Below are 24,795 nucleotides of genomic sequence, written 5' to 3' on the forward strand. Positions count from 1 at the left end.
ATAAGTAAAGATGGAGGGGCACAACAGCAAGGGGCACAACTCTGCACCACCGCCCCAGCTGCTGCTGGATGAGCAGGGAGCACCTTGCTATGGCGGTGGCACCAGGCTTCCCTGCTGCGCTCTGCCCTACTGCACCAGGTCTCACCCGCTGGGCCCCAAAGACCCCAGGGGGGAAGGCAGTAGGGTGGGGAGCCCCAAGCTCACAGCAGGCAGCCTCCCTCTCCCAAGGAAGGAGTGCAGTGGAGAGGAGCCAGCCCCACAGACGAGCCACTCATGGCCCTGTCCTGCTCATGTGCATGGTTCCCCCCTGCCTGACTTCCCTCCTGCTGCTCCCCACAGCCCCTTGCAGGCTGGAACTCTGCCAGCCAGAAAAGTGAAATCCCCCCATTTTTCTCCTTAAAAGGAGAAAATCCAGGTTTTACTGCATTTTTCCGTAGCAATGGGAAAACCCAGATCCCTGAAAATTACAAAGCAAAATGATTGTGGGGGCAGGGCAGGAGAAGGGAAAAAGTGATTAGTTCCTGCAACAAATCCATTGGGGATATTTCACTAATTTAAAAAAAATCAGGAATTAATGATAGATTTTTTTTGTACTGTAGTACAGGTTTCCCTTGCTTTATGCTGTACATATGTTCCTGGAAAACGGTGCATAACTCAAATTTGCATAAAGGAAACCCACTTTACAATGTAACAAATACAGAAACTCTCCAAGACCTCGACTGTATTGACCCCCAGACCCATTTCTACCACTTTTACAAGACAATTTTGGTCCTCACCAACAGCAGACAGTACACGCAAGCACAGGGCACTATCATAATGGAGATGGCAACTACAGAAACGTGTGTTGCAGACAACGAGAGAGGAGCACAGAACCTCACAGGAGACTATATTTTAGTGCACGTCACTCCCACAATGCACTGCACAAAGCAGCTGACTGAGATTCCACCACACTGACTGCATAACAGTGAATTTACCTCGCATATAACAAATTTTTGGTATAAAAAGGGTCATTGCATGAGAGAGAATTCACACATACAGAACCTGCATAAAGCAAGGGAAACCTGTATTCTAAAGCAGCAAGCTATGATTTAAAAACAGGTTATATCAGAGATCCCCAAAGACAATTAATCTGCTTTTTAAAGTTGGTAGGATACCTCCAAAGTATTTCAAAGAAAACTACATAGAAGTTTGCAGTCAGGGGCTCCCCTAAAAATAAAATGTAGATTGCCCAAGATGGAAAATCCACACAAAGCCAGAGTTCAAGAGATCAATATTAAGTATGGCTACATGGTACACACATCTTTACTAGCTTCATATACCTCTCCTAACTTAAAGAAAAGTCAGACAGTGAACTGAAAGCATAGTAATGAATTTTAGCACTGCATTCTTAAACAAAATCATATGAACTTAATTTTATATTTGTACTAGACTCAACATGTTCCATTTGTTGGGAAAAGGTTAAAACGCTGATTAGCAGACATATTAAGTACAGTTAATTCATAGAAAATCTCTAGGATAGCTTACACCTACAGACAGCATACTCTTATTACTGCGTGAGAAACCATACTAATAACAGAATACAAGAGTTGTAACATATTATTTAGACAAAGATGATGAGATCCTTTTATAAATTAGGTAAGCCAGTTATTCCTAAACCTTGTAGGTTTACGACCCCACTGTAGTCAAGCTGCACATTCTCGTACCCCCTACTTCAGCTCCCATCACTGCCAATCCTCCCTCACTGGAGGGTAATGAATAGGAATCAGTGGCAGTGGAAGTGGATTGCTAACTGCTGCCATGATCTGCAGGTGTCCCTGTTCCTCCTTCCCTGGCCCCTGGCAAGTAACCTTTTGCATGCCCCACAATTTGGGAAATTCTGAAGTAAGCCTTCCCTTGGAGAACTCCAACTGCTACAGAAAAAAATTATCTTTTCTTCCTTTCTAATGTTGTCCAATAAACTGTTTCCAGAGAAAAAGCAAACAATATGCATAATTTCACAGGCGCTTGTCACGTTTCATGCAACTGGGAAGATTATAAACAGGGATCCAGGTTTTCTTTTTGCGGCCAAAAAACACAGATTTAGTCCTTTAAAAGCTGGCAGAGTTCCGACATGCAAGGGGCTGCTTGGGGCTGGGGCGGGACGCAGGGGGTGCCACAAGCATGTGTGTGCACGCATATGCACATGGTCAGCAATATAGCCAAAGAGCAGTGGAAAGCAGCTTCTCAGCTGCCTACAGGTAGGTAGAGAGGGAAGGGAGGTATGGACAACACAGGGGGCATGGGTGGGCAGACTGAAGTAGTGGTTGCCATGGTGAGGGAGGGAGTGGGGCAGGGTTGGCAGCTGGAGCTGGGGGCACTGCCCAGTTGGAGTTGTGTTCAGGGCTGGGCCAGGAATGCCCAGCTGCAATGTCCAGCTAAGGAAATGAACAGAGCAACAGGCAGCTCATCTGAGGGGTTGGTTGGGAGGGCCAGCTCCCCACCACTACGTGCACTCTCAGGGAGCCCCACACCATCTATCCTGCTCCCCCTTCCTCCATTGGGGTCTATCTGCTGGGCCACACAAGCCCCCAGGGGGAAGGCAGCAGGGCAGGGAGCTCTGAGCCCCGCAGCATGAAACCCGCATCCTCCCTTGGCCTTCACGGGCTTTGCTTGGCTCCACTCCAGGCATGTTGCCCACTGGGGGGTGGCAGCTGGGCTCCGTGCTCCACTCCAGCTGCAGCAACCACTGCCTCCCCACACAGAGCAACTGGGACTTGAGTGCTGCTGGGCAGCTGTGGCTGGCACCCAAAGAGCAGGCAGCATGCAGCCACTGGGTCCTGTAACCTTGGCAGCCAGGGACTCCCTCCAGCAGGTGGGAGCGGAGAGACATAGGGACCTGAGGGGTTGACAGTAAGGGGCCCTGGCAGGGCTGTGGGTTGAGACTGCAACAGGGCTGAGAAGGTGGGGGCACTGCAAGTCAAGAGTGAGGGGCACTGTCAGGGCCAGGGGGGCTGTGGCTTGGGAGCGAGGGGCAACAGTATATCAGGGCTGCTCAGTACCACAAAGCACCTGGGAGGGACAACTGCAGCTGGACCAGCATCCTGGTGAACAAAAGGGGGCAGAGTAGGTTTGATTTTCCATGATAAAAAAAAGCAAAATCAAATGCCAAAATATATAGGTATTTAGAATTTATTTTATTATAACGACTGAGGCATTTGTAGGCTTTCAGACTGCTTTAAAATCATAAACGCATCAATAAAACACTGTGTTGAACTAACATGCACGTGCACACATGCACACACGCACACACGCATGCGCGCACACTCCTATAGATACCTATATCTAGATACACATACAGATATCTGTATTTGTATACAGATCTATATCTACATTAGGGGTGTGCGAAGTGGGCCATATTTGAGTCAGATTCAGCTCAAATGAGGGGACAGCGATTCGATTAATTGATTAGGATCACTGTCCCGATTTGATTCAGCCGGATCCGAATCTGAAGATTCGATACTGATTTGGAGAATCAGTGATTCAGCCACAGACACAACTTTAAATGTTTTTTCTACATACCTCGAGGTACCAGGCGCGGCTCATGAATGTTGAGATGGTGGGGCAGATGGAGCATCCCACAGTGGAAGTTCTTCCGGTCCACTTCTGGGTCCACCATAGAGCACATGGGGGGGGTCCCCCCAGAGCCCCCCCAGACCCAGGAGGCACCAGTCACCAAGCCAGGGGGGTCCCCATGCACTCTCCAGCGGACCCAGAAGTGGACCGGAGGTACTTCTGGTCCACTTCTGGGTCTGCTGCTGAGTGCACTGGGGCCCCCCCTGCGTTCCCATGGGATGCTCCATCCGCTCCACCATCTTAGCATTCATGAGCTGCCTGGTACCTTGAGTTACGTAGAAAAATCATTTAATGCTGCATCTGTCCAAATCATCGAATCTCTCCAAATCGATTCAGAAAGTTCCGATTCAATTCATAGACATTAAAGTGTCTCCTGGTTCGATTTGGATTCAGAGATTCGACCACCAGATCTGGCAGAATCTCCACCAAATCGATTAAGCGACCAAAGCTTTGCATAGCCCTAATCTATATATCGATCTCTCTCTCTATGTATATAGACAGACAGACCAATAGGTAGTGGCATTTCATTTTAATCATGGAAAAACGCAGATTGTGGGGTTTTAATCAGAGAATTTAGGATTTTTTTAATCAGAGAATTTGGAATTTTAACAGAGAAAACCAGGATCCCTGATTATGAGGAATAAAGTAGTAAAAAGAAACTGTAGATCTAAGCAAACAAGGAAGATCTTTGCTTTCTACCCCCCAAATAACTATATTAGCATAGATAGGCATTTGAAATCTGCACAGCTAATTTATGTAAGTGTCCAGGAAATTACTGACATATGAACCACTTACTTGCATGGATCCGTTGTAAATTGATAGTTTTTTCCAGTTCTCTTCGCAGTTTAACTTCTGCTCCATATTTTCCAACTGTTCCATCATCCACCAGTATGAAATGGGAATGGAGATTATTTAGGACGTTTAGTTTACTTAAAGGGTTTAACAGGGTTTGATATGGAGCAACCACCTGAACACAACACACAACAGGCATGATTTGCAGAGTCAAATCAATCACCAATTTGGTCCAGACACAACCAATAGAGATACCACCAGAACATTAAAACTGCTTTAGAACAGCAATATGAGCTGCTTTCTTGGTTTTGTTTTTGCACCTCTACCATACAGGAATTATGCACTTAAGCCTAACAGAGAAAGAAGGTCACTTGTAAATTAAAATCCTTTTCTGTTATTCATAAACAGACAGGGAGAAAATAGTAAAAGGTAAACTCATGAGTCAAAGAAGACTCCTATTAAGCTGGGTGTGCATATTATAGCTGCATTATAATTGGAAGACCCTTTTGGAAATCTGAGACTTCAGTTGCAAGATGACAATTAAAAAAATGTAAATTAGACCACATAATTGTCTACTTTAAATTATACAGTACTGTACTAATGACACCTATGGAGGAGGAAAAACTTCTGCTCCAAGTGCCAGATTCTCCATTTTGCTAAAATTCCGCTCAGGCACAACAGTATGGACTATGGAGCCCTCAACACAGAACAATCAAGCTTCCTGGTCCCACTACAAGAAAGCGGCTCTAGTTCAAGTAACAAAATGATTAGGTACAGTGGAGTGCTTCTCTATTAAGTTCACTCCTTATCTGAACCTCCTACTCCAATGATGGGGTAAATGGCTGTCAAAGGGAACAAAAAAGTACCTCTTAGTGGAAAGACTTCTCTACCACCACCTCCTGCTTTTAAATCCACTTTGCTCTCCGGTTTTGAAAAGTGGAGATTCTTCAGTATGTCTGAAAGTCTCCCCAACAAAGGGAGTCACGATATAAGTTTAACTTACAGTGGGATTTGTGTTTCTAAATCCTTTGGGCACTTTTCACATTGTCTGTGCTACTCTATTATCGTGTCCTGTTATTTACTGAGAAAGTTTCCACTATCTGCAAGTTTCTCATATTTGTTTTCAGATCAAGATTGCTTGCTCTGGGAAACCTGAAGCAGCAATCTGCGGCTTTTCTGGACACACATATACACTTCCTTGAATTGTCATCCTATAAATTTTTATTTCTTGGTCTTTGCTAGTGTAGTAATACAGACAATTTACATTCACAATCTTTTGTAAAATATTTCACTTGTACTTAAAGTGAGGAATAAAATGTAGAAGCTGAAGTAATCTACTTAGCATTGCATCTTTGGCAGGTTTCTCTCTTTCCTTTACTGAATTAGCGTTTGTAACTTTGCAGCAATATTCCTTTGCAGCTCCCAGCTTACCACCCACAGCAGAAATAGCGCAAGTCCAATTTCACAAAGCCAGTAAGGCAGCTTGTTTTAAAACTGATCTCAACAGATCCATCAGATAAAATAGTTAATTCAATTGGACAAACTCATTCTTACATCTCTTCCAACAAGGTCATTTCTGTTTTCAATCACTCCCCATGGGGCTATGCCAATAGTACAAATCTTTCGACATGATCTGGAAGCATGTTCTTTGAGGGCATCACCAACATGTTTCGCAACACCTGGTCATGCAAAACAAACAATGTCTAATCAGCATCAAATTTATCAATTATAATTCATTTGCTAGATATCTAAGAAATCATTTAATAGACTTAGTAAATGCATGGTGTTCAAAATGTAGTAGAGACAAAGAATGTGATTTAATAATGTCACAGAATAAATGCTAGATTTATACGACGGAATCACTTCCTAATATTTTTACTGATCATGACACTGAACAGAATAAGAGAAAATAAGGAAGTGAAGCTTTTCCCCTGACACTTTCAAATGCAGGTATATAATACTTCATGTCTTTAAAGAGCTGTGAGGCTCACATTATATAATAATTCCAAATTTGTGAAGTACACTACCGCAAGTTCAAGTGCTCGAGGTATTTGCTTCCTAACAGACTATAAGTTGACAGACTTTATTAAGAATTTTAGATATTGAAATATTTTATTCCTTAAATTAGACAGACATGAAATATGCTAAGTTTCATGAGCTAAACATGTTATAGGAGTGCATACATTAATTTGTACTTATTTGAAGTCAACAGGTTTTTACATTTCTTTACCTGTGTTCACTCCTCCAGTCAAAATCCAGGCTCCTGTTGTTACTGCAGCTTTAATAAGACCTTTACCAAGCAATTGTTTGATGCGTGGGTGAAGTTCAAATTTCTGCATTCCGCCATGTACAGAAATAACAAGCTTGGGCAGCTCCATCTGCCATTCTCTAAGCATAAGTTGTAGAATGGCTTCAGGTTTAGTGTCATATGACAATCGCACATACTAAGAAACATGGAAAAGTTTGAGTTAGAAGGTTCCCATAATAAACCATAAATAGGTTTCCCATAATATAACATAACTGGTAAGGAAGAAATACAAAAAAAGAAATAGATGCTTATCTGGTCTATAGCGAAGTATATAAATCCATGGGTATTCAACCTCCAGCCCACAGACCAGATCCAACCCGAGTCTCCCCGTGGGTCCAAAAATTTGGCAGTTGGGGAGCAGCAGCTATATTAATTGCAGCTCCCCTGCTGGCAAAATTGCCTGACTACATGAGCTGGATGACATGGACCTGTGAACTAGAGTGTGCCAGCATACAGCTGAATCCATCACATAGGACTGAGCTATGCACATGGCCATGCTGCCATGCTAGCTCACACCAGTGGACTGACCCTGTGCACCAGATCTGGCCCATGGACTAGCACCCCACACCACTCATGCAGCCCACAGGGCTGCAAGATTAAAACACCACGTTTCTTAAAGCATGGCAGATACAGCTGATGGTCAAGTGTAAGCTTTTGCAGGTTCTTCAACGGCTCACAAAATACACCTAATGGGGATGACAAGCTCCAAGGACAGCAAATAGGTTACTTCCCAATGCCACTGTATTCCACAAAATTGCCACACATTTGAAAAAACTAGATAACTGGCAAAATACAACTAATTACAGCTACACATCATATATAAAAAGATAACTGTAGAACAAACAGGATCATCTCCATTTTCCCTTCCCATTCATATTCCTTAAAAGGTACAAAGAAACTTACCAGTATGCTATTTCTCAGTAGAATACCAAAGCAAGCAAGTTAAGTAAAAATACTGTTTGAAGACCATGAAGAGCAAGACCAACTAAGACGACATCAGACAAACTACTAATACACCCTTAATATAAACTACATTGTCAGGAAGAGGCAGCAACAGGAACAAAGTTTTACCTGGTCAAATTCCCAGTGGGTTGGTGTCGATAACATAGACTACCTCATATACAAGCTAGTATTTTTTTTTATTTTATTTTTTTTAACTTGCCAGCTCCTCCAAGTGAAGGTCACTTTTATAGTTTGAAAATGTATTAAGAGGTTACACAACGGATGTATTAACAATACTCTAACAGCAGTAATATGAACAAGCAAAATACCTCAAAAAGATAAAATTTTCATACAGTTTTAACCAATGGGAAGATGGCATGAAGTAATTCACTTTTGCAAATGAAATTTCATTCTAACTAAGAAATTTTTCCCCTAAGCTTGCCACCCTCTACTGCTTACAGCAAGTCCCATCAACAAAGCTAGCCAGCCCTAATAGTCACATGGAAGCTCTGAGGTTAAGTGTGTGTGCATGTATGCATGTGCACACGTGCACATACTGACTAGAAATAATTTGAGATAACTGAGGAGAGACGGCTATGTCACAACATACATAAAGGGATTTTCATTTTCCTACTGTGAAATTTTTAAGACTGCTTGCAGAAATTAAAAACAAAAAACCAAAACAAAACAAAACAGTGCTTTCCTTTAAAACTTTACGTGCTCCTGCTATGAGCCCGAGGCATGCCCAGAAGAGGCATCGTTAGTTTGACACAGCTCACTCACTGTCTGTACAGATCAGGTGCTTTAGTAGGGCCCTTTTAGCACTTTTATATAACAGCTGACTGAATCAACTTAAGAAAAAGGCCCCACTGAAGCACCCAATCTATACAGACGCTGTGGAGCTGGGTCGAAGTAACATGCTGCTTCCAGTAAAATGGAGAGGGGGGGAGTTAACTTCTCCAAGCAGCCTAAATGTCAAGATTTAAGGTGAATACTCAACACCTCTCAACTGCATACATATATACATACCTTAGCTCTGTAGGAATGAGAGCCACCTTGAAAATTTATGACACCATAAGCATCAGTTGAAGTCTGCTCTGTGTGTTTTTCCACTGACCATTCTTCTATTTCCTGACTCAAATTTTCACCCAGTTTCACATCAGAGTATTTCATGGCAAGACTTGCGGTAAAGCAAGCATGTTGCCTGACCAATCGACCACAGCAGCACCTGCACAGGATTGATGGATGTTATTTATAATAAAATATAACTTGAATTAATGGAATAATTGGAAGAAATTAAAGATTTCTGTAAATCCTGTAAATTTCTGTACACCTGTAAATGAAGTTTCTAAAATTCAGTTACACCAATCTAGAAGAAAACCTTTGAATAAGTCTCTTGCAGCAAGACTGACAAAACAGAAACAAATCAAGCCTCATAACAGATATGACATCTAGAACAAAATCTCACTTCATATCTCTAATTTTTCTCAGACAAAAAAAATCCTGATAGAGCAAAAGTTGACTACAGATTCATAAGAATCACATAAAATGCTGATGTGTCTCACTCAGAACCTTAAAAACCACACAGAACAAGCAGTAAACTGGGGGCCAAATCATACTATGAGAAGTAGGGGTGTGGGAAGCGGGCTGTATTCGATTCGGATTCAGCCTGGTTTGGGGGACAGTGATTAGATTAGCTGATTCGGCCGAATCCGAATCTGAAGGTTCAATGCTGAATCAGAGAATCAGCGATTTGGCCATAGACACAGCTTTAAATGTTTTTTCTACATACCTCAAAGTACCAGGTGCAGCTCATGAATGCTGAGATGGTGGGGCGGATGGAGTGTCCCACAGGAGTGTGTGGGGGGAGGGGGGAACGTGCTCAGTGGTGGATCCCTGCCCCCCTCCTGCCGGTCCTGGCTCGGCGATCAGCCACTGGGGGGCCCCGGGTGTCCCCTCCCCAGGCTCAGGAGGTACCAGTTGGCCAGCCGGGGGGCAGGGATCCCCTGCGCACTCCATGGTGGACCCGGGGCCTAGGGGAAGCGCTTCTGGTTCACTTCCAGGTCCGCCACCAAGCGCACTGGGGACCCCCCACCTGTGCTCCCATGGGATGCTCCATCTGCCCCACTATCGCAGTGTTCACGAGCCGCCTGGTACCTTGAGGTATGTAGAAAAAACATTTAAAGCTGTGTGTGTCTGAATTATCGAATCACTCCGAATTGATTCGGAGGGTTCCGATTCGATTCCTAATTCAATTTGGATTCGGAGATTCGGCCACTGAATCAGGCCAAATCTCTACCAGATCAAATCAGTGACCGAAATGTCACGCAGCCCTAATGAGTAGCCAGAACATAAGCATCAGCCAAGATTTGACTATTACTTCGAATGTTAGTCTACATTACCTTTTCCCTATACAATTTTTAAAACAATCATCTGCATACTACATACAGCTTCTCTTTCCTCAGAGGTTGTATTCTGTACAGACTTACATGTCTACTCATATTGTAATATTAATAGAAGGCAGAGTAGGAGAGCACCTTAAAGACCTTCATAAATGCTTAATATTGATGAAAATCTTTTAAAACACTGTAGTCCATCTGACTAATAATGGGCCAAAACCATAAACTTTTTTATTGAAAACAAGTAAAGAACTGCTTACCTGACAAGCTGCTGACAAATCTGACATCCTGGAACACATCTAAGAAAAAAACCAAACTTGTATTTTAAATTTTTAAACATTTATAGTGCCTACAGAAGATAACTTAAAAAAAATATATTATCAATATAGAAAATGTGAGACTAACTTTCCACCAAACACATTTATTTTCAACTTTTCTTACTGTGCAGTTTCTTAAGATTAACATATTTATGGTATAGAAAAAATAAAGATTATACTTTTGTACTTTGTGGCTTAACATATAGGCAACTTTCAATAAAATAAAACTTAAATTAAAAATAATTTGCACGTATGCCCACTAAAAAGTACAATGTATAATACTGAACACTGAAAAGAGTGTGATAGTACAGTGAAGTATACAAGCAAGCTATAAGTTTTTGTTTTGCCATCTTTGGAGGCTACATTCAAACAAATTTTTCTGAATATTTTATTTTCAACGTAAGTAGCTGTCAAGGTAGTGGGGTTTTTTTAATGACATATACAACAGGCTAAACAAAATAACTTCAACAAAACAGCCAAAACATGGTTTCCTTACATTTTACTCCCTTATGCATATTTCAGGAACTACAGTAAAATATTTTTTAAAAGTCCAAAGGAGAATTAATCAATTGGCCAAACGTGGAAATTCACTTATATAATAAACTTTGAGACAAGTGCTGAACGATCATTTTGTTCCTTCTGAAATGCTCTGGAAATTTTAACAGCTTCCTAATTACACTGCTTACATTTGCAAACTTTCCATGTGCCTCAATCCTATCGTGGTAATAAATTCTAAAAGCTTCCCAGGGTCCTATGGTTCCAAGGAATGTGATGAATAATTTGCAATGCATTTCACAGACTGAAGTATTTAGTCAGTCAGTTTCCTTTATTCGACTTGAATATTCCAGGAAATAAAATTCATGCTGCTGGGGATCCTGTACAGCATATTATTATAGACTGTCACTAGTATTAGAAATAACAGATATTTTACATTTACTTTTTGGAAGAAATTGCCATATAACATGATGTAACAAAAGATTTAATCTATTCACTGTTCAGAATGTAATGGCCATGTAAGTCAGCAAGATGCTAGAAACAAAGTTCACAATGAATTAAGCTCTTTTAAGAACCAAGCTAAATTACATCTGTCTTTATGGCATTCCACACCTGCAAGTCTCACAAAAGATGTTCCAGATGTGACACAACCTTTTCAGCTGAAAGTTTTTTAGTTTCACATATCTTGTTTAGATATTATTAGAGAACAAGTTAAAAAGCATTGACTTTATTGTTTTATATGCCCCAAATCATACCTTTTCACATCCAAATGTTTTCTTGAATATGATTGGGCTTTAAAAATATTTTCATCATAATTAATTCCCATAACACCTCTAGACATTTCATTACCATTAGTGACTTTTCCTTTCATCTTCTCACTTTTGATATTTTTCTCCTAGAGGGTTTGAATGCGGGAAGGATGATATACTTCATGCTACTTTGTGATATCCGAATTGTCTGTTCTGGAAGCAAGCTTTTCTCAGCCTTGGATTCTGTTCAGTTCTTTTTACACTCCTCTCTTCCTTGTTATGTGTTCTCTTTATTCTACACATAGCTTTCCTTATCACTTGCAGCAACACTGTCAGGTTATTTCTCCCCATGTCCAAGATGCCACATCTTCAGCATGAAAATGCATTCCCTGCAGGCTCACACACACTATTCTTCTATCAGTCCCTTAAAGTACACTTTTGTAGTGCTTTTTGATTCTTTAGAGGTGTGCAACAAGAAATTGCATAGACCATTTCTGCCTGCTACCAATACCAACAAAGATAAGAAGGTAACATGATCAAATTAGGAAATGTCAGAGGACTTTCACTGAAGTCTGAAAGGTCTCATAAAACTTTAAGCATCAAAACTGAGAAAAATCAGGATTTCCCTTTTACAGATTAAAAGACAATGACATTCATGTTTCAAGAATAGTTAGTTCAATAACCTTCCGTATCAGTAGTTAAATCATATGTGATGAAGTCTTTTATAAATTCTAGTTTACCTGTGGGGGTCCTTTGAAGTTGGTATAATATACACACATTCCCTCTTGGTGAAAGTATTTTCTATCCAAGATTTCTGGGACTGTAAAATAAAGTTATACAAAACACCATCAATTCTACCTTTTAGAGTTACAACAATACAAATGCCAAAAGCAGGTATTAAACTAGGGGTAGACAATTATTTTGGCTGGAGGGCCACTTAATGAGTTTTGGTGACTTGTTCATCTCTCTCTCTGCCTCTGTCTCTCCCCCTCCCTCCAGAACCTGGCTGGAGCTGTAGTTCACCAGGAGCCCTGATGCTCAGCTGTGGACCCAGATGGGGACTTCCGCCATGACAGGTGGGTGGTGGTGTCAGCCTTGGGTGCCGCTGGCAGGTTCCAAGTCTGGGTTTCAGAACCTGCTTGCTACACCCACAGCTGACACCACTGTTTGCCTGCCACAGCGGAAGTCTCCATCTGGGTCCACAGCTGCTGCTGCTGCATCAAGAGCAGAAGCAGTCCCACCCACCCGACCAGTGCAGCAAAAACAGCCCTGACCGTCTGCCCAGCAATACACAGCAGCCAGAACCCACTGCCAGATGCAATAAGTTGGCAGCTGCCTGTCTGCCAGCCAGATCAAATCTGTTTGTGGGCCGAATCCAGGCCACAGACCATATTTTGCCCTTCCCTGCATTAAACCAAAGGTGTCACATTTATATAGTCATGGATCAATGTGCATTTTTTCAGACACTGATAAAGAACAATGAAGGCTAAGATTTTCAAAAATCAAGCACTGCCAATCTCAGTGCTTTGATTTTCACTAAATACTTTCTCTCTGAAAATAAGATCCCTTCTGTGTCTGCTTGGGTACCTAGGTAAGCAGAATCACAAGTCACTTATGAAAATCTAGATATTTTTATTAAGTACATTCTCAAAATTAGAGTTCAGCATGGAACAGATACTTATTAAGGAGAAACATGATGCAGAGAGAAATACCAGCAACTAAAACTGACCAAGTCACTTGTTTGTTGCTGTCAGTATTGAAAGTCACTAAAAGTTGAAAGATTCTGAACTGCAGTGCAATTTAAGTTAAATGAAATCATGCTTTCATTTTTCAATAGAAGTGAGATTACAAAGTATGGAATGTTTTTAAGGGTATTCCAAATAGCAAAAATAGTAGGTACTTAATGCTTACATATTAAACATTTCACCTGACAAAACACATATGCACACCTCCATACCCGACACGTAAATAAAGATACACGGACATGTGAGCAAATAGCTAAATGTTATATTCTGAATTAATTCACTAGGAAAATAAGTGAACAAAGGCTTAACAAAACAGTTTTGGGTATTTTCAGTTTCCATGTTTCATCAATATGATAATAAATGATTCTGAAACAAGTGTAAACTTTAGTCTGTTTCATTATAAACCTACCACTCATTTCTAGTTACAATAAAGTAGCTTAACTGTTGTTCTTTGTCAAAAGGTACATCCTACACTTTTTCATTTGATAAACAATTTAATTAGCATCATCAACAGAGATTGAGGTGAGCTCAAAAGGTGTCTATAAACTTAAAATTAAACTGTTTACTTCCTTAAATGCTCACTGGTTTTGATATTGTCATGATTCTATTTAAGTTGCTTTAAACAATGATGTAACATACTTTACAGATAAAAACATTGCTTTGCCAGACAAACTGCATCATGCCCATTGAATGCTGTTTCAGCTACTTGTTGGGAACAAGATTCAACTTACCAGCACGTCACCAAGTACTTCAGAAACAAAGCTACAATCTGTTTCTTTTATATATATATTTCTAGTAAGAGTAGAGAAATGCAGAAGCCTCAGTTCCAGAATAACCATCCTTCAGTTATTGAAATTCTAATACCAAGGAAACTACATATAGCAAATAAATAGAACTGTTAGTTAACTCCTCCTCCTTGACCACCAAGCTACCTTCCCCCTTTTTAAAAACTTCCACCAAAGATGGATCTTTCCACATTATTCTTCACAAAAGCACCCTACACCATGTTTTTTTAGCTGATTTGATTGTGAGCTTGTAGACATAGGAACTACATACTGTATTTATTCACATACCACAGCGGTTTTCAACCTTTTTTAATAAGTGTACTCCCAATGGCTGGAAACAGAGTGGGGAGGGGTGGCAGGGGATGTGCAGCCAGATGCAGAGCAGTGGCAGCACGGGGTGGTGGATGGTGGCCGCCACCACCGCCTTGTGCAACGTTCCCCTCCCCCCCCTTTCCATGTCCAACAGGCCAGGCAGCACCTGTGCAGCCCACAGATGGGCACCACTGCCCTTGCCCCACCCCAGCCCTGTTCCTAGGGAGGTAGCAGCGCAGGGTGGTAGTACTCCATCCTCGACTGCCCGCAAGTACCCCCTAGGGCTTTCTCAAGTATCCCCAGGGGTACACATACCCCTGGTTGACAACCCCTACAAACCACATGCACCCTTTTCCAAAAACCAGCCCTCCAAAATTTTGGGTGCAAGTCTTAAGCAGAGAAGTAGTTTTCTTTGCTAGAGCAGAATAGAAGCAGAGATGTGGTGCTGCAATAGCTGCCACTTCTCTCTGAACCAGAAAGCAACAGGGTCAAAGTCCACTATTAACTTTCTCTCAGTCACTGCTGAATTGACAGTAGCTTTTAACTAAGCAGCGAAAAGCTGCTGCCAATTCAGCTGTGGCTGTGAAAGGGTTAATATGGTAGCTTTTTCCTGAAGAGCCAGTGAACTGGCTGTGAGCCAGCAAGCAGCCACATGCAGTTCACTCTGGGCCATGAGAAAAATCTTTTTTTTCTACATTCTGCTTTCCAAAAACAGGGCAAATGTCTTATCTGGGGGCATGTGGAAAACATGGTCCTCTTAGCTGCTGTCCTCACTGCTGGACATTGCTCCTTCTTCCCCACCTCCAAACACAAATGAGAATACAATATTCTTAAAGCATCCTGTTTGAAATCTCATAGGATCAGAGCCACTACACTGGACAAGCCTAGTTAGTAACCAAATACTCTAAGAAATACATTATCTGGATACAGAATCTGTCAGGCCAATCCACAGGCTCCTCCAGGCTACCACCCTGTCCCCACCCCTTCTTTTCTAAAGCAGCTCTGATAACCGAGAGGGTCAGGGAAGAATGTACTACTTTCAGGATAGATGAGTAAAGGTGTCCATGAAAAGGGGAGGTAGGATGGAAGAGATTAGACCAAAGGAAAATCTGAGGCGATGTCACAGAAATGGGGGGGTAGGGACAGAAAAATGGAACTGAGTTAGCAAAAAGTCAGACAGGGTAAAAACCCAAGTAGAAAAAGTGGGCAGAACTGAAATTGAAAAAGTATTAAAAAACAAAGAAAAAAGAACTAAGACAGAGAGACAAAGAAAGTCTGGGGTTGTTGTTTTTGTTGTTTTTGGAGGGGCAGGTTATATTTGGGTTGGTTATATTTTTTTAATGGTCCAACAGATTTGGTAAAGATGTTAGGCAAGCTTTTGAGCACTTTGGACCAGTTTGTCCAGCGTCTCTCCTAATTATATACTTGGGCCAATAAAATAATTATTTTTTTTCAAAAAGCTATCACCAAAAAAACACTTGTTTGACACATTTATTGAACCATCAGTGTTACATCAACATGCCAACTCTAAGACACAAAAGAAAAAATATAGGAGCTAAACAAAAAAATGACATGAGAACAGAAGAAAAAAGCCAGCCAAATACTTTCAGCACCTGGGTTGTCCTTCACTTCCTCAGCCTCCCAACAGATGACTATGGCAAGAGAGAATAGGTAAAAAGTAGGGAAGCACCAACAGAGATTCTGGGGGGCAATACCGATAGCCGATTTTTATGGAGGCGTATTGGCCGATACCGATCCTATTTCCAATACACAGCCTAGCAGCTTGAGGAGCAGTGTCTGGCTAGTAAGTCTGTTGTGGTGGAAGGGGAGGGAGAAGGGAAGGGGAGGAGAGGGGGAGATCAAGGCCCCTGCAGTGAGGGAGGAAGGCTGGGGCTGGGGCAGGCACTGCCCAGCCATGGCAGGTGGGCATGGGATGAAGCCATGGCTTGTCCATGTAGCATTTCCTGCTGCTTCACACACCCTTGCAAGGCATGGGGAGGGAGTGGGGGGAGGGATCTGTGTGAGGCAGGGCGGGCATGAGCCATGGCTGCATCAGGCTCTTCCCAGCAAGCACTAGGCCAAGCTGTCCTCAGGGCAGGCAGCGGCAGTGCTGGGAGGGGGGCTATAGGGAAAGGCTGCAGCCACCCCAAAATTTTCTATAGCCCCCCCCAAATCCCCCTCCTAGCACTGCTGCTGCCTGCCCTGAGCACAAACCAGCCAACCCCTGGCCCCAGCCACAGATGCAGCCTGCCCCGCCCTGTGCAAATCTGGGGGGGTACACCCCACCATGCTCTCCCAGGGTACATGCAGCAGCAGAAGCCACACTCCTCTCCCTGTGCCCCAACCTACCCCAGCTGAGCAGCACCTGCCCCTGCCCTACTCCCTCCCTCACCACAGAGGCCCTGATCTGCACCCCACATGCCCCTTTCCCTCCCCTCTCCTCTTCCACCACAACAGGTTTACCAGCTGGATGCAGCTCTCCAAGCCGCCGGGCTGTGCTCCTCACTGCCTACATGCTGCGCTGCAGCTGCACGCATTTAATCGGCCACATCATGCAAAAAAGCCAATTTCCGATAGTCAAATTTCTTTATATTGGTTCTGACCTAATATTGGACCCATGTATTGGTGCACCTCTAGTAAAAAGCCAACCAAGAGGGGTCAGACATCATAAATCAGAGGGGTAGGAGATAAAGTGATGAAACTGCTGGCCCAGGGCAAGAAAAGGGCAATGGTGAGCAGATGCTGCCTCATGATAAGGAATAAGGAGATATTTTCTTCGTTGTCAATTCAACTTGTCAAACTTAATTGACAAGAATAATCGGTGGCTCCCTCTGGTTCTTGGGGTAAGGGATCAGAAACACAGCAACTTCCCACATGGAAATTTACTGGAACAAACATTCTCTTGATGCTGCTCTGCCGATTCAGACTAAAAAAAAAAATCCTCGTGCTTTACCTTTAACCCAAATGGGCTACGAAGGGAGAGACCCCCCCCTGCAACTTTCAGGCCCCATTACAGGTTCAAGTAATTTTACAAGTCTAGTTAGAATTATAATCTTGTTATAGCTCACAAATCCATTCAAATCCCAATCTGACATAGGAAAGCAAGGTGACCTGCAAGTACTTTTGTAATACAGTCTATACAAGAAAAAAACAACCAAACACACACATTAAAAACAATTTACTCATTAGGGCTGAAAAATGGATTAAAATTTAACTGGTTAAGCAACTGGTTGTGAAAATAAACTTAAATTTCTGGATTCTGTTTCAAATCAGTTTAGCAATATAATTTAAGGTTTGTTTTTTGAAGGTGGGTGGGGCGTTTTTTGAAGAGTCACCATTTTTCCTGGTAAATTAAAATCGAGAGTGTGCGCATGGATGCGTGTGTGTAGGAAAGTTCTGCCTGTAAGGAATATCAATCCTAGTTATTTTTTTCTTTTTCTGGAATGGGTGGTAGACATAGTAGCAACAAGAGGAAGTCACTTCTAGAAAATTTGTCAATGGTTCACTATGGTATTGCTATTAACCAGAAAAATATGAACTGTGAAATACAAAATACATTTGCATACTTTAAAGTAATATTTTTTATATTTTACTCCAAATTTTATTTCCTTTCATTTTGAGTTTGCAACATAATAAAACAACTGAAAGAGCATGGAGAGATAATGAATCTGATGTTTCCAGAGTACCATCTCTTTCTTTGTTTGAGAAAACACTCATTCACTGCAACTATTAGCAAGACTGACTTCCACTGATACTCAGCACTTTTTATCTAAAAGTAGAAAATTTATATCTGAAAATCCTTCCAAAAAAAAAAAATGTTTTTAAATAAGATCTCACACTCCCAAGGTAAACACCATTATTTCACAATAGACAAGGACTGAAGTGAGCATGTTTTAGTGCTACCATACAAAAAAAAAAGTTACATCTTTTGAGAAAATAAGATTATTATGACAGCCCAATTCCCAATCCTCTAATCACACTGTTTTGGAACTTAAATCAGAATTTTGAAATGTATTGAGTATTTGCCAAGGAATTTCAAAAGACATTATGAGCCTTCAGCATGTTTTATTTAATATTAATACTAAATCTGAATTCTCTGATTCACTAAACTAATATAGGTATCTTCACACCATGACATCCATTAAAAATGGTTAAGCACTCTCAGAAAATTAGAATTTTCTAAAAGCATTTCACAAACTATGACAAAAAAGTGTCATTAATTACTTATAAATACTACCTAGGAAATCTCAAATCTCAACAAGTCTTAGCTGAATGTAGTTCATATAACAGTATTTCAAGACTAGAAAAATGTGTTTCATTGTCAAGCAAGAACCGTTTTTTCCAGAAGGTAAATTATTTTTTTTTACAGTTAATCCAAGTTCCACAATGGCTGCTTTAGTGCTAGGAATTTTTGCTATTAGCAATAAAATTAGATTTCAAGATAGCAATAAATACCAAAAGAAGTATTCTACAATACCTGATCAAGATACCAGGAACTCCTTATTTTACCTTTACCAAAATCCATAGTAGAAACACACTAGCAGGTTCCTTTGCAGAACCAATTTTATAACACACAGTTAACTTTAATTTAAGGTTTTGAATATAGCAGGTTACAACAACAAGCCACCGCCAAAGTACAGCATGAGATCAGGTCTCAAAAAGAAAAAAAAAAAAAACCAATTTCATTTAACGTAATGGTAGGCCAACCTGTTTAACACACAAGATTGTGTGTGTCGGGGGAGGGGGGGAAAGAAACAGATTAATGAGAAATAGTGTGTGTACAGTGAGAAATAGCAAACAACTCATCTGAACAACTTTCTACACAGGTAACGCTTTTCCTGTTCCATGTGACCTCCTAACAAAAGTTTGCATTAGTATGAAATAAATCTGCCAGAAAGATTTAGTGAACAGCAAATTACACTTATAAATATGCACTTTTAAGACTGCAAAATATTCATTTTATTTTTTGCTAGAATGAGATCCTATTTCGGAAGTGACTCCCCTTTCATTTGTTAATGGATAATATGCTGTTTCAGACTTCTGAACAGCTATTTCAAAACTGTTAAAAGCTCTTTCTGAATAATGTTAAAAGGACTAAAGAGATTTTCAAGGCATTTATTTTAAAATACACACAATGTACATTTCTTTGGTTAAAATGCAAATTTACGGCTAATATGAATTGCAACTTTCAGTATGGAATAAAAGACTGTCACACAAAAATCATATAGAGAAAAAATACATAAAATGCAAATGTACTGAGAGGCAACACTAAGGCTTGACTCTTAATTTTTTTTAAATCATTGAATAATATTGGTAATATATTTGATGTTTACACAACTGTATAAAATTAAGTATAAAACCCTGATCCCAAGAGTATTCAAGGGGGTACAGAACTTACTTCCTGTTGACTTCTATTAGCCTATTTATGCTTAAAAATAAGAATTTGCCAAGGGGTCTGAAGCAACAGGGGATAAGGTTGCATTATTAAAGACTTCCTTTGGTGGCATAAGTCTCAATATTTCAAAATAAAATTGGTGTCAAAAAAAGTTTTTTAGGTTTTCGTTATATAAACAACAGTTTGCAATAATTCTGCGAATACATATTGAATTTTTCAAGAACAAGACACAATACAGTGTTCTAAATTGAAAATATAGGCTACTAACAGTGTGATATTCAAAAGCATTTTAGTAACATAGAACCATAAATACCACTCATTAATACTACTGTTGGAAGAATATATCCCTATCAAATATTTCAGTTTTCTTGACTTCAAGTCATCTATTGAAGAGTGATGTTGATTACCAACACACCATAAGCTATATCCCTATAAATGTTGTGTTTCGGGTCCACAGTACTCTTGGCATATGGATTTTAATGAGGTCCAGGACTTCAATAACAAGCATTTTAAATGTGAAAGCTCAGTAGAAAAAAAAAACAAACTGTACAGAAAATCTTAAGTTTGACTAACAAGTGCAATACAAACTAAAAAGTAGTGAAACATACAATCTATTTTAGAGCAAGAGTCATGGTCCAGAAATTATGCAAGTCAAAAATTTTTAGGGGTGATATCTTTATTGGATCAACTATATGGTTGGGATACAGTTAGACAAGCTTTTGAATGCAAGACATTCTTCTTTAGGTCTGAGCAGAACAAGCCAAATACACCATGGTAAAGAACAGCTTTTGGAGGGGGTCAGAGAAACTGCCAGGAGCAGCAGACACATAATTAGCAAAAAGAAAACAAGCTGATCAAAAGGGAGGAGGCGTCATTCTCACCTTTCATGTGCGGAAAAAATTCAGGAGTCAGGAAAATTATAATGTGCTATACAACGTATCAATGTTTTGTCTTTAATTTCTTAGTTTCCAGCCTGCTTATGCATTTTTATTCACCTTCTAAAGATGTAGCTAGATTTCTCTCTAGTATGACCATAGTATGGTCAGGGAGCAAGTTGTTGTTCTTTGAGAAATGTGCTTCTAATGGTGCGAGTGGTTTTTCTTTTCCACAAGAGCTCATTCTGGCATATAGTTACTGTTTAGTTTCACCTATGCAGTTGTCATGGGGACCCTTGGTGTACTGCATCAGGTACATCACCTTTTGGGAAAAAGCATAGGTAGGAACCATGGATTCTAATGGTTTTATGGAGGCTGCTGATAGTAATGGCAGAGGAGATGTGCTGACAAGTTAAGCATTTCTTGCCAAAGCAAGGCTGTGTCCCACAATGTCTTCTGGGCAGTGGGAAGTTTGCTTCAGGTGATGAGATGGGATAAGGTTAGGGAGCATTTTGAAAACCAGGAACAGAGGCATTGGGAATATTTCTCTCAAGGTCTGGTCTTTGTCAAGTATATGCTGTAGTTTGATGATTCTTCTGATTCTTCCAGCGTGGGGTGGTAGATGACCACGAGAGGTGTGTGGTTGCAGGTGTACTGTAGCAGGATACTCTGGGGTATCTGGATAGCTCTTTCAAATGTATGGTCTATTTCTCTATGGGAGTGTCCTTGCATTAAAGGCAGATTTTAGGCTGGCCAGTCGGGCATCACAAGTATTTTCCTCAACGCAGATGTTGTGGTATCTGAGGGCCTAACTGTAGATCACAGCTTTTTTCCTGTGCTTGGTGATTATTAATAATAATATAATGCAAAAATATAAAAAGTAGAGAGACGCACACATTTCTTGCAGAGCAATCACTCCCCCTCTGTCCTCACTATCCTCATACTCAAGGGAAATTGACCTAACATCTACAAAAGACAAACTTGGGGCAAAATTCATAAGCTAGCTGGACATTAAGAACCAAGGACAAAACACTGATATGAGTACTTAATAATTATTTTCCAGACTGCTGAATTTTTTCCACACATGAAAGGTGAGAATGACCCCTCCTCCCTTTTGATAAGCCTTGATCTTCCAGTAATTTTTTTTTCTTTGACTAATTATGTGTCTGCCACTCCTGGCAGTTTCTCTCAACCCCTCCTAAAACTGGTTCTTTACCATGCTGCGTTTGAATTGCTCTGCTCAGACCTGAAGAAGGCTGCCTTGTATTCAAAAGCTATATCTCAACCACACAGTTGGTCCAATAAAAGATATCATCTTAAGAAATCTTTAATCTATTTTAGGAATTAAATACCAGAACAGGATAACTAGCAAAATCAAATTTAAGAATCCATTTCAAATTACTCCTTTAAATTGTGATCTTTTAAACCCCAGGGTTTCAGAAGGTCCCATTTGCAGAGAATGGGGGTTCAGAATTTGGAGGATGAAACAACAGCAAGGACAAGTGTTGACTAAACATCCAAATTCACTAACCTATTTATATAATCTTGCCCACAAAGGATTCTGAGCCTGGTGTTTCCATAGAAAAATCACAGGATCCCCTATTTTAGATAAATTCCTCCTTTGAAATAGTTGCTATCTTGTATAAACCCCAACTCTTAAAAAGCATCACATTTCTCATTGCAAGATAAAGTGCATTTTGGGGCTTGTATCCTCCAGGAATCACTAAAATGAGTTGCACGACTGCTCGATTACACAGTCGAATAAATTCACAATTTTATCGTGGACTCTGGCAGCAACATTTAAACACATGCCCTAATATTTATATCCAAAAAGAAAGAAAACAGAACGCAGAAGTGTTAATCTTGTTTTGTAGGTTTTTTCCCTTGCCGGTAACATTTTCCATGGGACAACAATGAATTCTGTATATATTTACATGTACTTTCATTCTGTTCACCTAAGCATATATGTAATAATAAAAATCTCCTTGGAAAACAGTAGCCTCTAAAACCTATCAGTCCACTCTATCTTGAGGTTTACTTGCATGATGACCCCCAACACAGAAATCACCCTGCACTGTTCAAGCCCAGCATTTTGTTTCTGCAAGGCACCTGCAGACTAGCTCGTTTTTGGATAGTAAGTCTCTGTAGCATGTGCTCTACAAGGTGGGAAATCCTTAATCACTATAAGCCTGGCAGCAGAGAACAACATTGAAAAACCTACTACTTGCATGCAAAAAGACATCCATGGTATTCATGCTTTGCACCTCCATATATTCATTTGAAGTTTGAATGCAAACTCAACTCCTGCACCCTCCCTACAACTTTACAAAATGAATTTGTTCCTGGGCAGAGGACAACCATAGATAATTTCAGCAATGAAATATCTGAATGACTGAAAACAGGGTCTAATGGATTTGTAGTATGACTTCTGCAGTCATGACCATGTATGAACTAGTTTTTTTACATGTTAATCTTCTACAACTGATTATTGCAAAGTAAAATGTATCTATCCTATAAGGTAATTTTAATAAAATGCTGGTCATCAAGATTATCTTTTAGTTTGACTGTTCCTGACAAGAAGAGTTCACTACAAATTTATTTCCAAGAGGTTGCCTAATTAAACAAAAAAGAAAAAAAAGCAGTTCAGTAGTCAGACATATGCTACCATCATGGGACTAAATCATGATCCCTACCCAACTGACTGTAACATCTCACTGTGCACTGTACTCCTAAAGAAATAACTGGAATGCAGAAATTCCAAAACAACCTGTATTTCTGTCACCATTTACATACATTTAAAAAAAGGACAGCCGGGATGTGGATGATAGCAATTAAGTTCATATATGTAAGTAGCTTATTATCCTTATAATTTTTTTTCCCTGCAAGATAGTAAGAGAACATAACTATATCTTACTCATTGTAAGGATTGAGCAAGACATTAAAAGTATTCAGAGTACTTGAACAGAAACAGAACAAGAATCCTACAGTCTGGAAAAATCAAGGCTTAATACAATTTAACTTCAAAGTGGCCCATGCATGTATGCCAACACGAGATGAACTATTTTAAGCCATCTTAAATTAGGGACAAGGTATTTGAAAGAGAGGTTTATGTATACACATTTCCCATGGAAAATTCAAACCTTTTATACTTCATTCTAGCCTGCAAAATACAATTCATTTTCAGAAGGAAAACAAGCAGCTGGGAGAGGGCAGAGAGGGTGGGGGTGTGAGGGGGTTGGAAATGATGGGGAGGTTAGGAAGAAAGGAATAGTAGGAGGTTTGACACTATACATTTGCTAAAGTTTGTTTTAAAGTCTTGGCTCCAGCAAACCCCGACGGACGTTTGATTCACTTGCTTTCTGTGCAATTTAAAATTACATACCTCTGTAATTACCAGTTTTTCAGACAGAACAGAAAACAGAAAGAAAACAAAATAAAACAACAAAAAAGAGAGAGAGTTTAGTATTACAAGCTATATTAAAAAAAAAAAAATCTCTCTGAATTTCCTGTTGAAGGAAAGAAGTGTTCAAAGAGCACCCAAAAATATGCACCAAGGAATGAATCTATTCTTGGTTCATATCAGTGAGAATACCATGAAATCTGACAAAAACATGTTAACAAGAAATAACTTTTTTTTTAAATCAACAAATCCCTTTTGCTTTTACAAAAAATGTATATGGATATTTGTAATACCTAAAGAAAAAAACCCAAAGCAAAAAAAAAAAAAAAGACAAAGACAAAAACAACTGCTATGTAGATCCATAGCAAAGCTTCAACAGAAAGAAAATAATTCACGTAATAAAAAAATCCAGATATGGACTCATTTAAAGTATCATGCAATGAAAATAAAGTTAGTTGTCATTTTCCTTAATAAAAGATTATGAAATGGGCAAGTGTTAAGGATGACGTATTAGCAGATATTAGAAGCAAACAAATAAGCAAATCCAAGATAATGATACGACTTTGCAAATCCAGCTCGCATGCAAACTAAAATAAGTATGCTAAGCAAAAGTGAACTTTATCTAATATACACACACAGAGACACTGTTATGTATCAGGTTTTTCTATA

The 24,795-nt window shown here is 40.1% G+C and overlaps 1 protein-coding gene across 2 annotated transcripts in view; it reads right to left on the reverse strand.

The window, feature by feature from the left end:
- TRPM7 (transient receptor potential cation channel subfamily M member 7) overlaps positions 1 to 24,795 on the reverse strand; it is a 112,821-nt gene that overhangs the window by 58,663 nt on the left and 29,363 nt on the right. The window contains exons 1-7 of one of the 2 annotated variants that reach the window (XM_019477451.2): positions 18,934 to 19,004; positions 12,355 to 12,434; positions 10,314 to 10,352; positions 8,684 to 8,882; positions 6,635 to 6,848; positions 5,959 to 6,083; positions 4,408 to 4,579 (exon numbers count right to left, since the gene is read on the reverse strand). In XM_019477451.2, coding sequence (XP_019332996.1) covers positions 4,408 to 4,579; positions 5,959 to 6,083; positions 6,635 to 6,848; positions 8,684 to 8,882; positions 10,314 to 10,352; positions 12,355 to 12,434; positions 18,934 to 18,981 — 877 coding nt within the window. In that variant the 5' untranslated portion in view covers positions 18,982 to 19,004. Of the gene's footprint in view, positions 1 to 4,407; positions 4,580 to 5,958; positions 6,084 to 6,634; positions 6,849 to 8,683; positions 8,883 to 10,313; positions 10,353 to 12,354; positions 12,435 to 18,933; positions 19,005 to 24,795 lie in introns of those variants that run through there. The other variant, XM_059714640.1, reaches the window with a different exon arrangement.

The sequence above is a fragment of the Alligator mississippiensis genome, chromosome 11 (genome assembly GCF_030867095.1).
Source record: "Alligator mississippiensis isolate rAllMis1 chromosome 11, rAllMis1, whole genome shotgun sequence".
NCBI lineage: Eukaryota > Metazoa > Chordata > Crocodylia > Alligatoridae > Alligator > Alligator mississippiensis.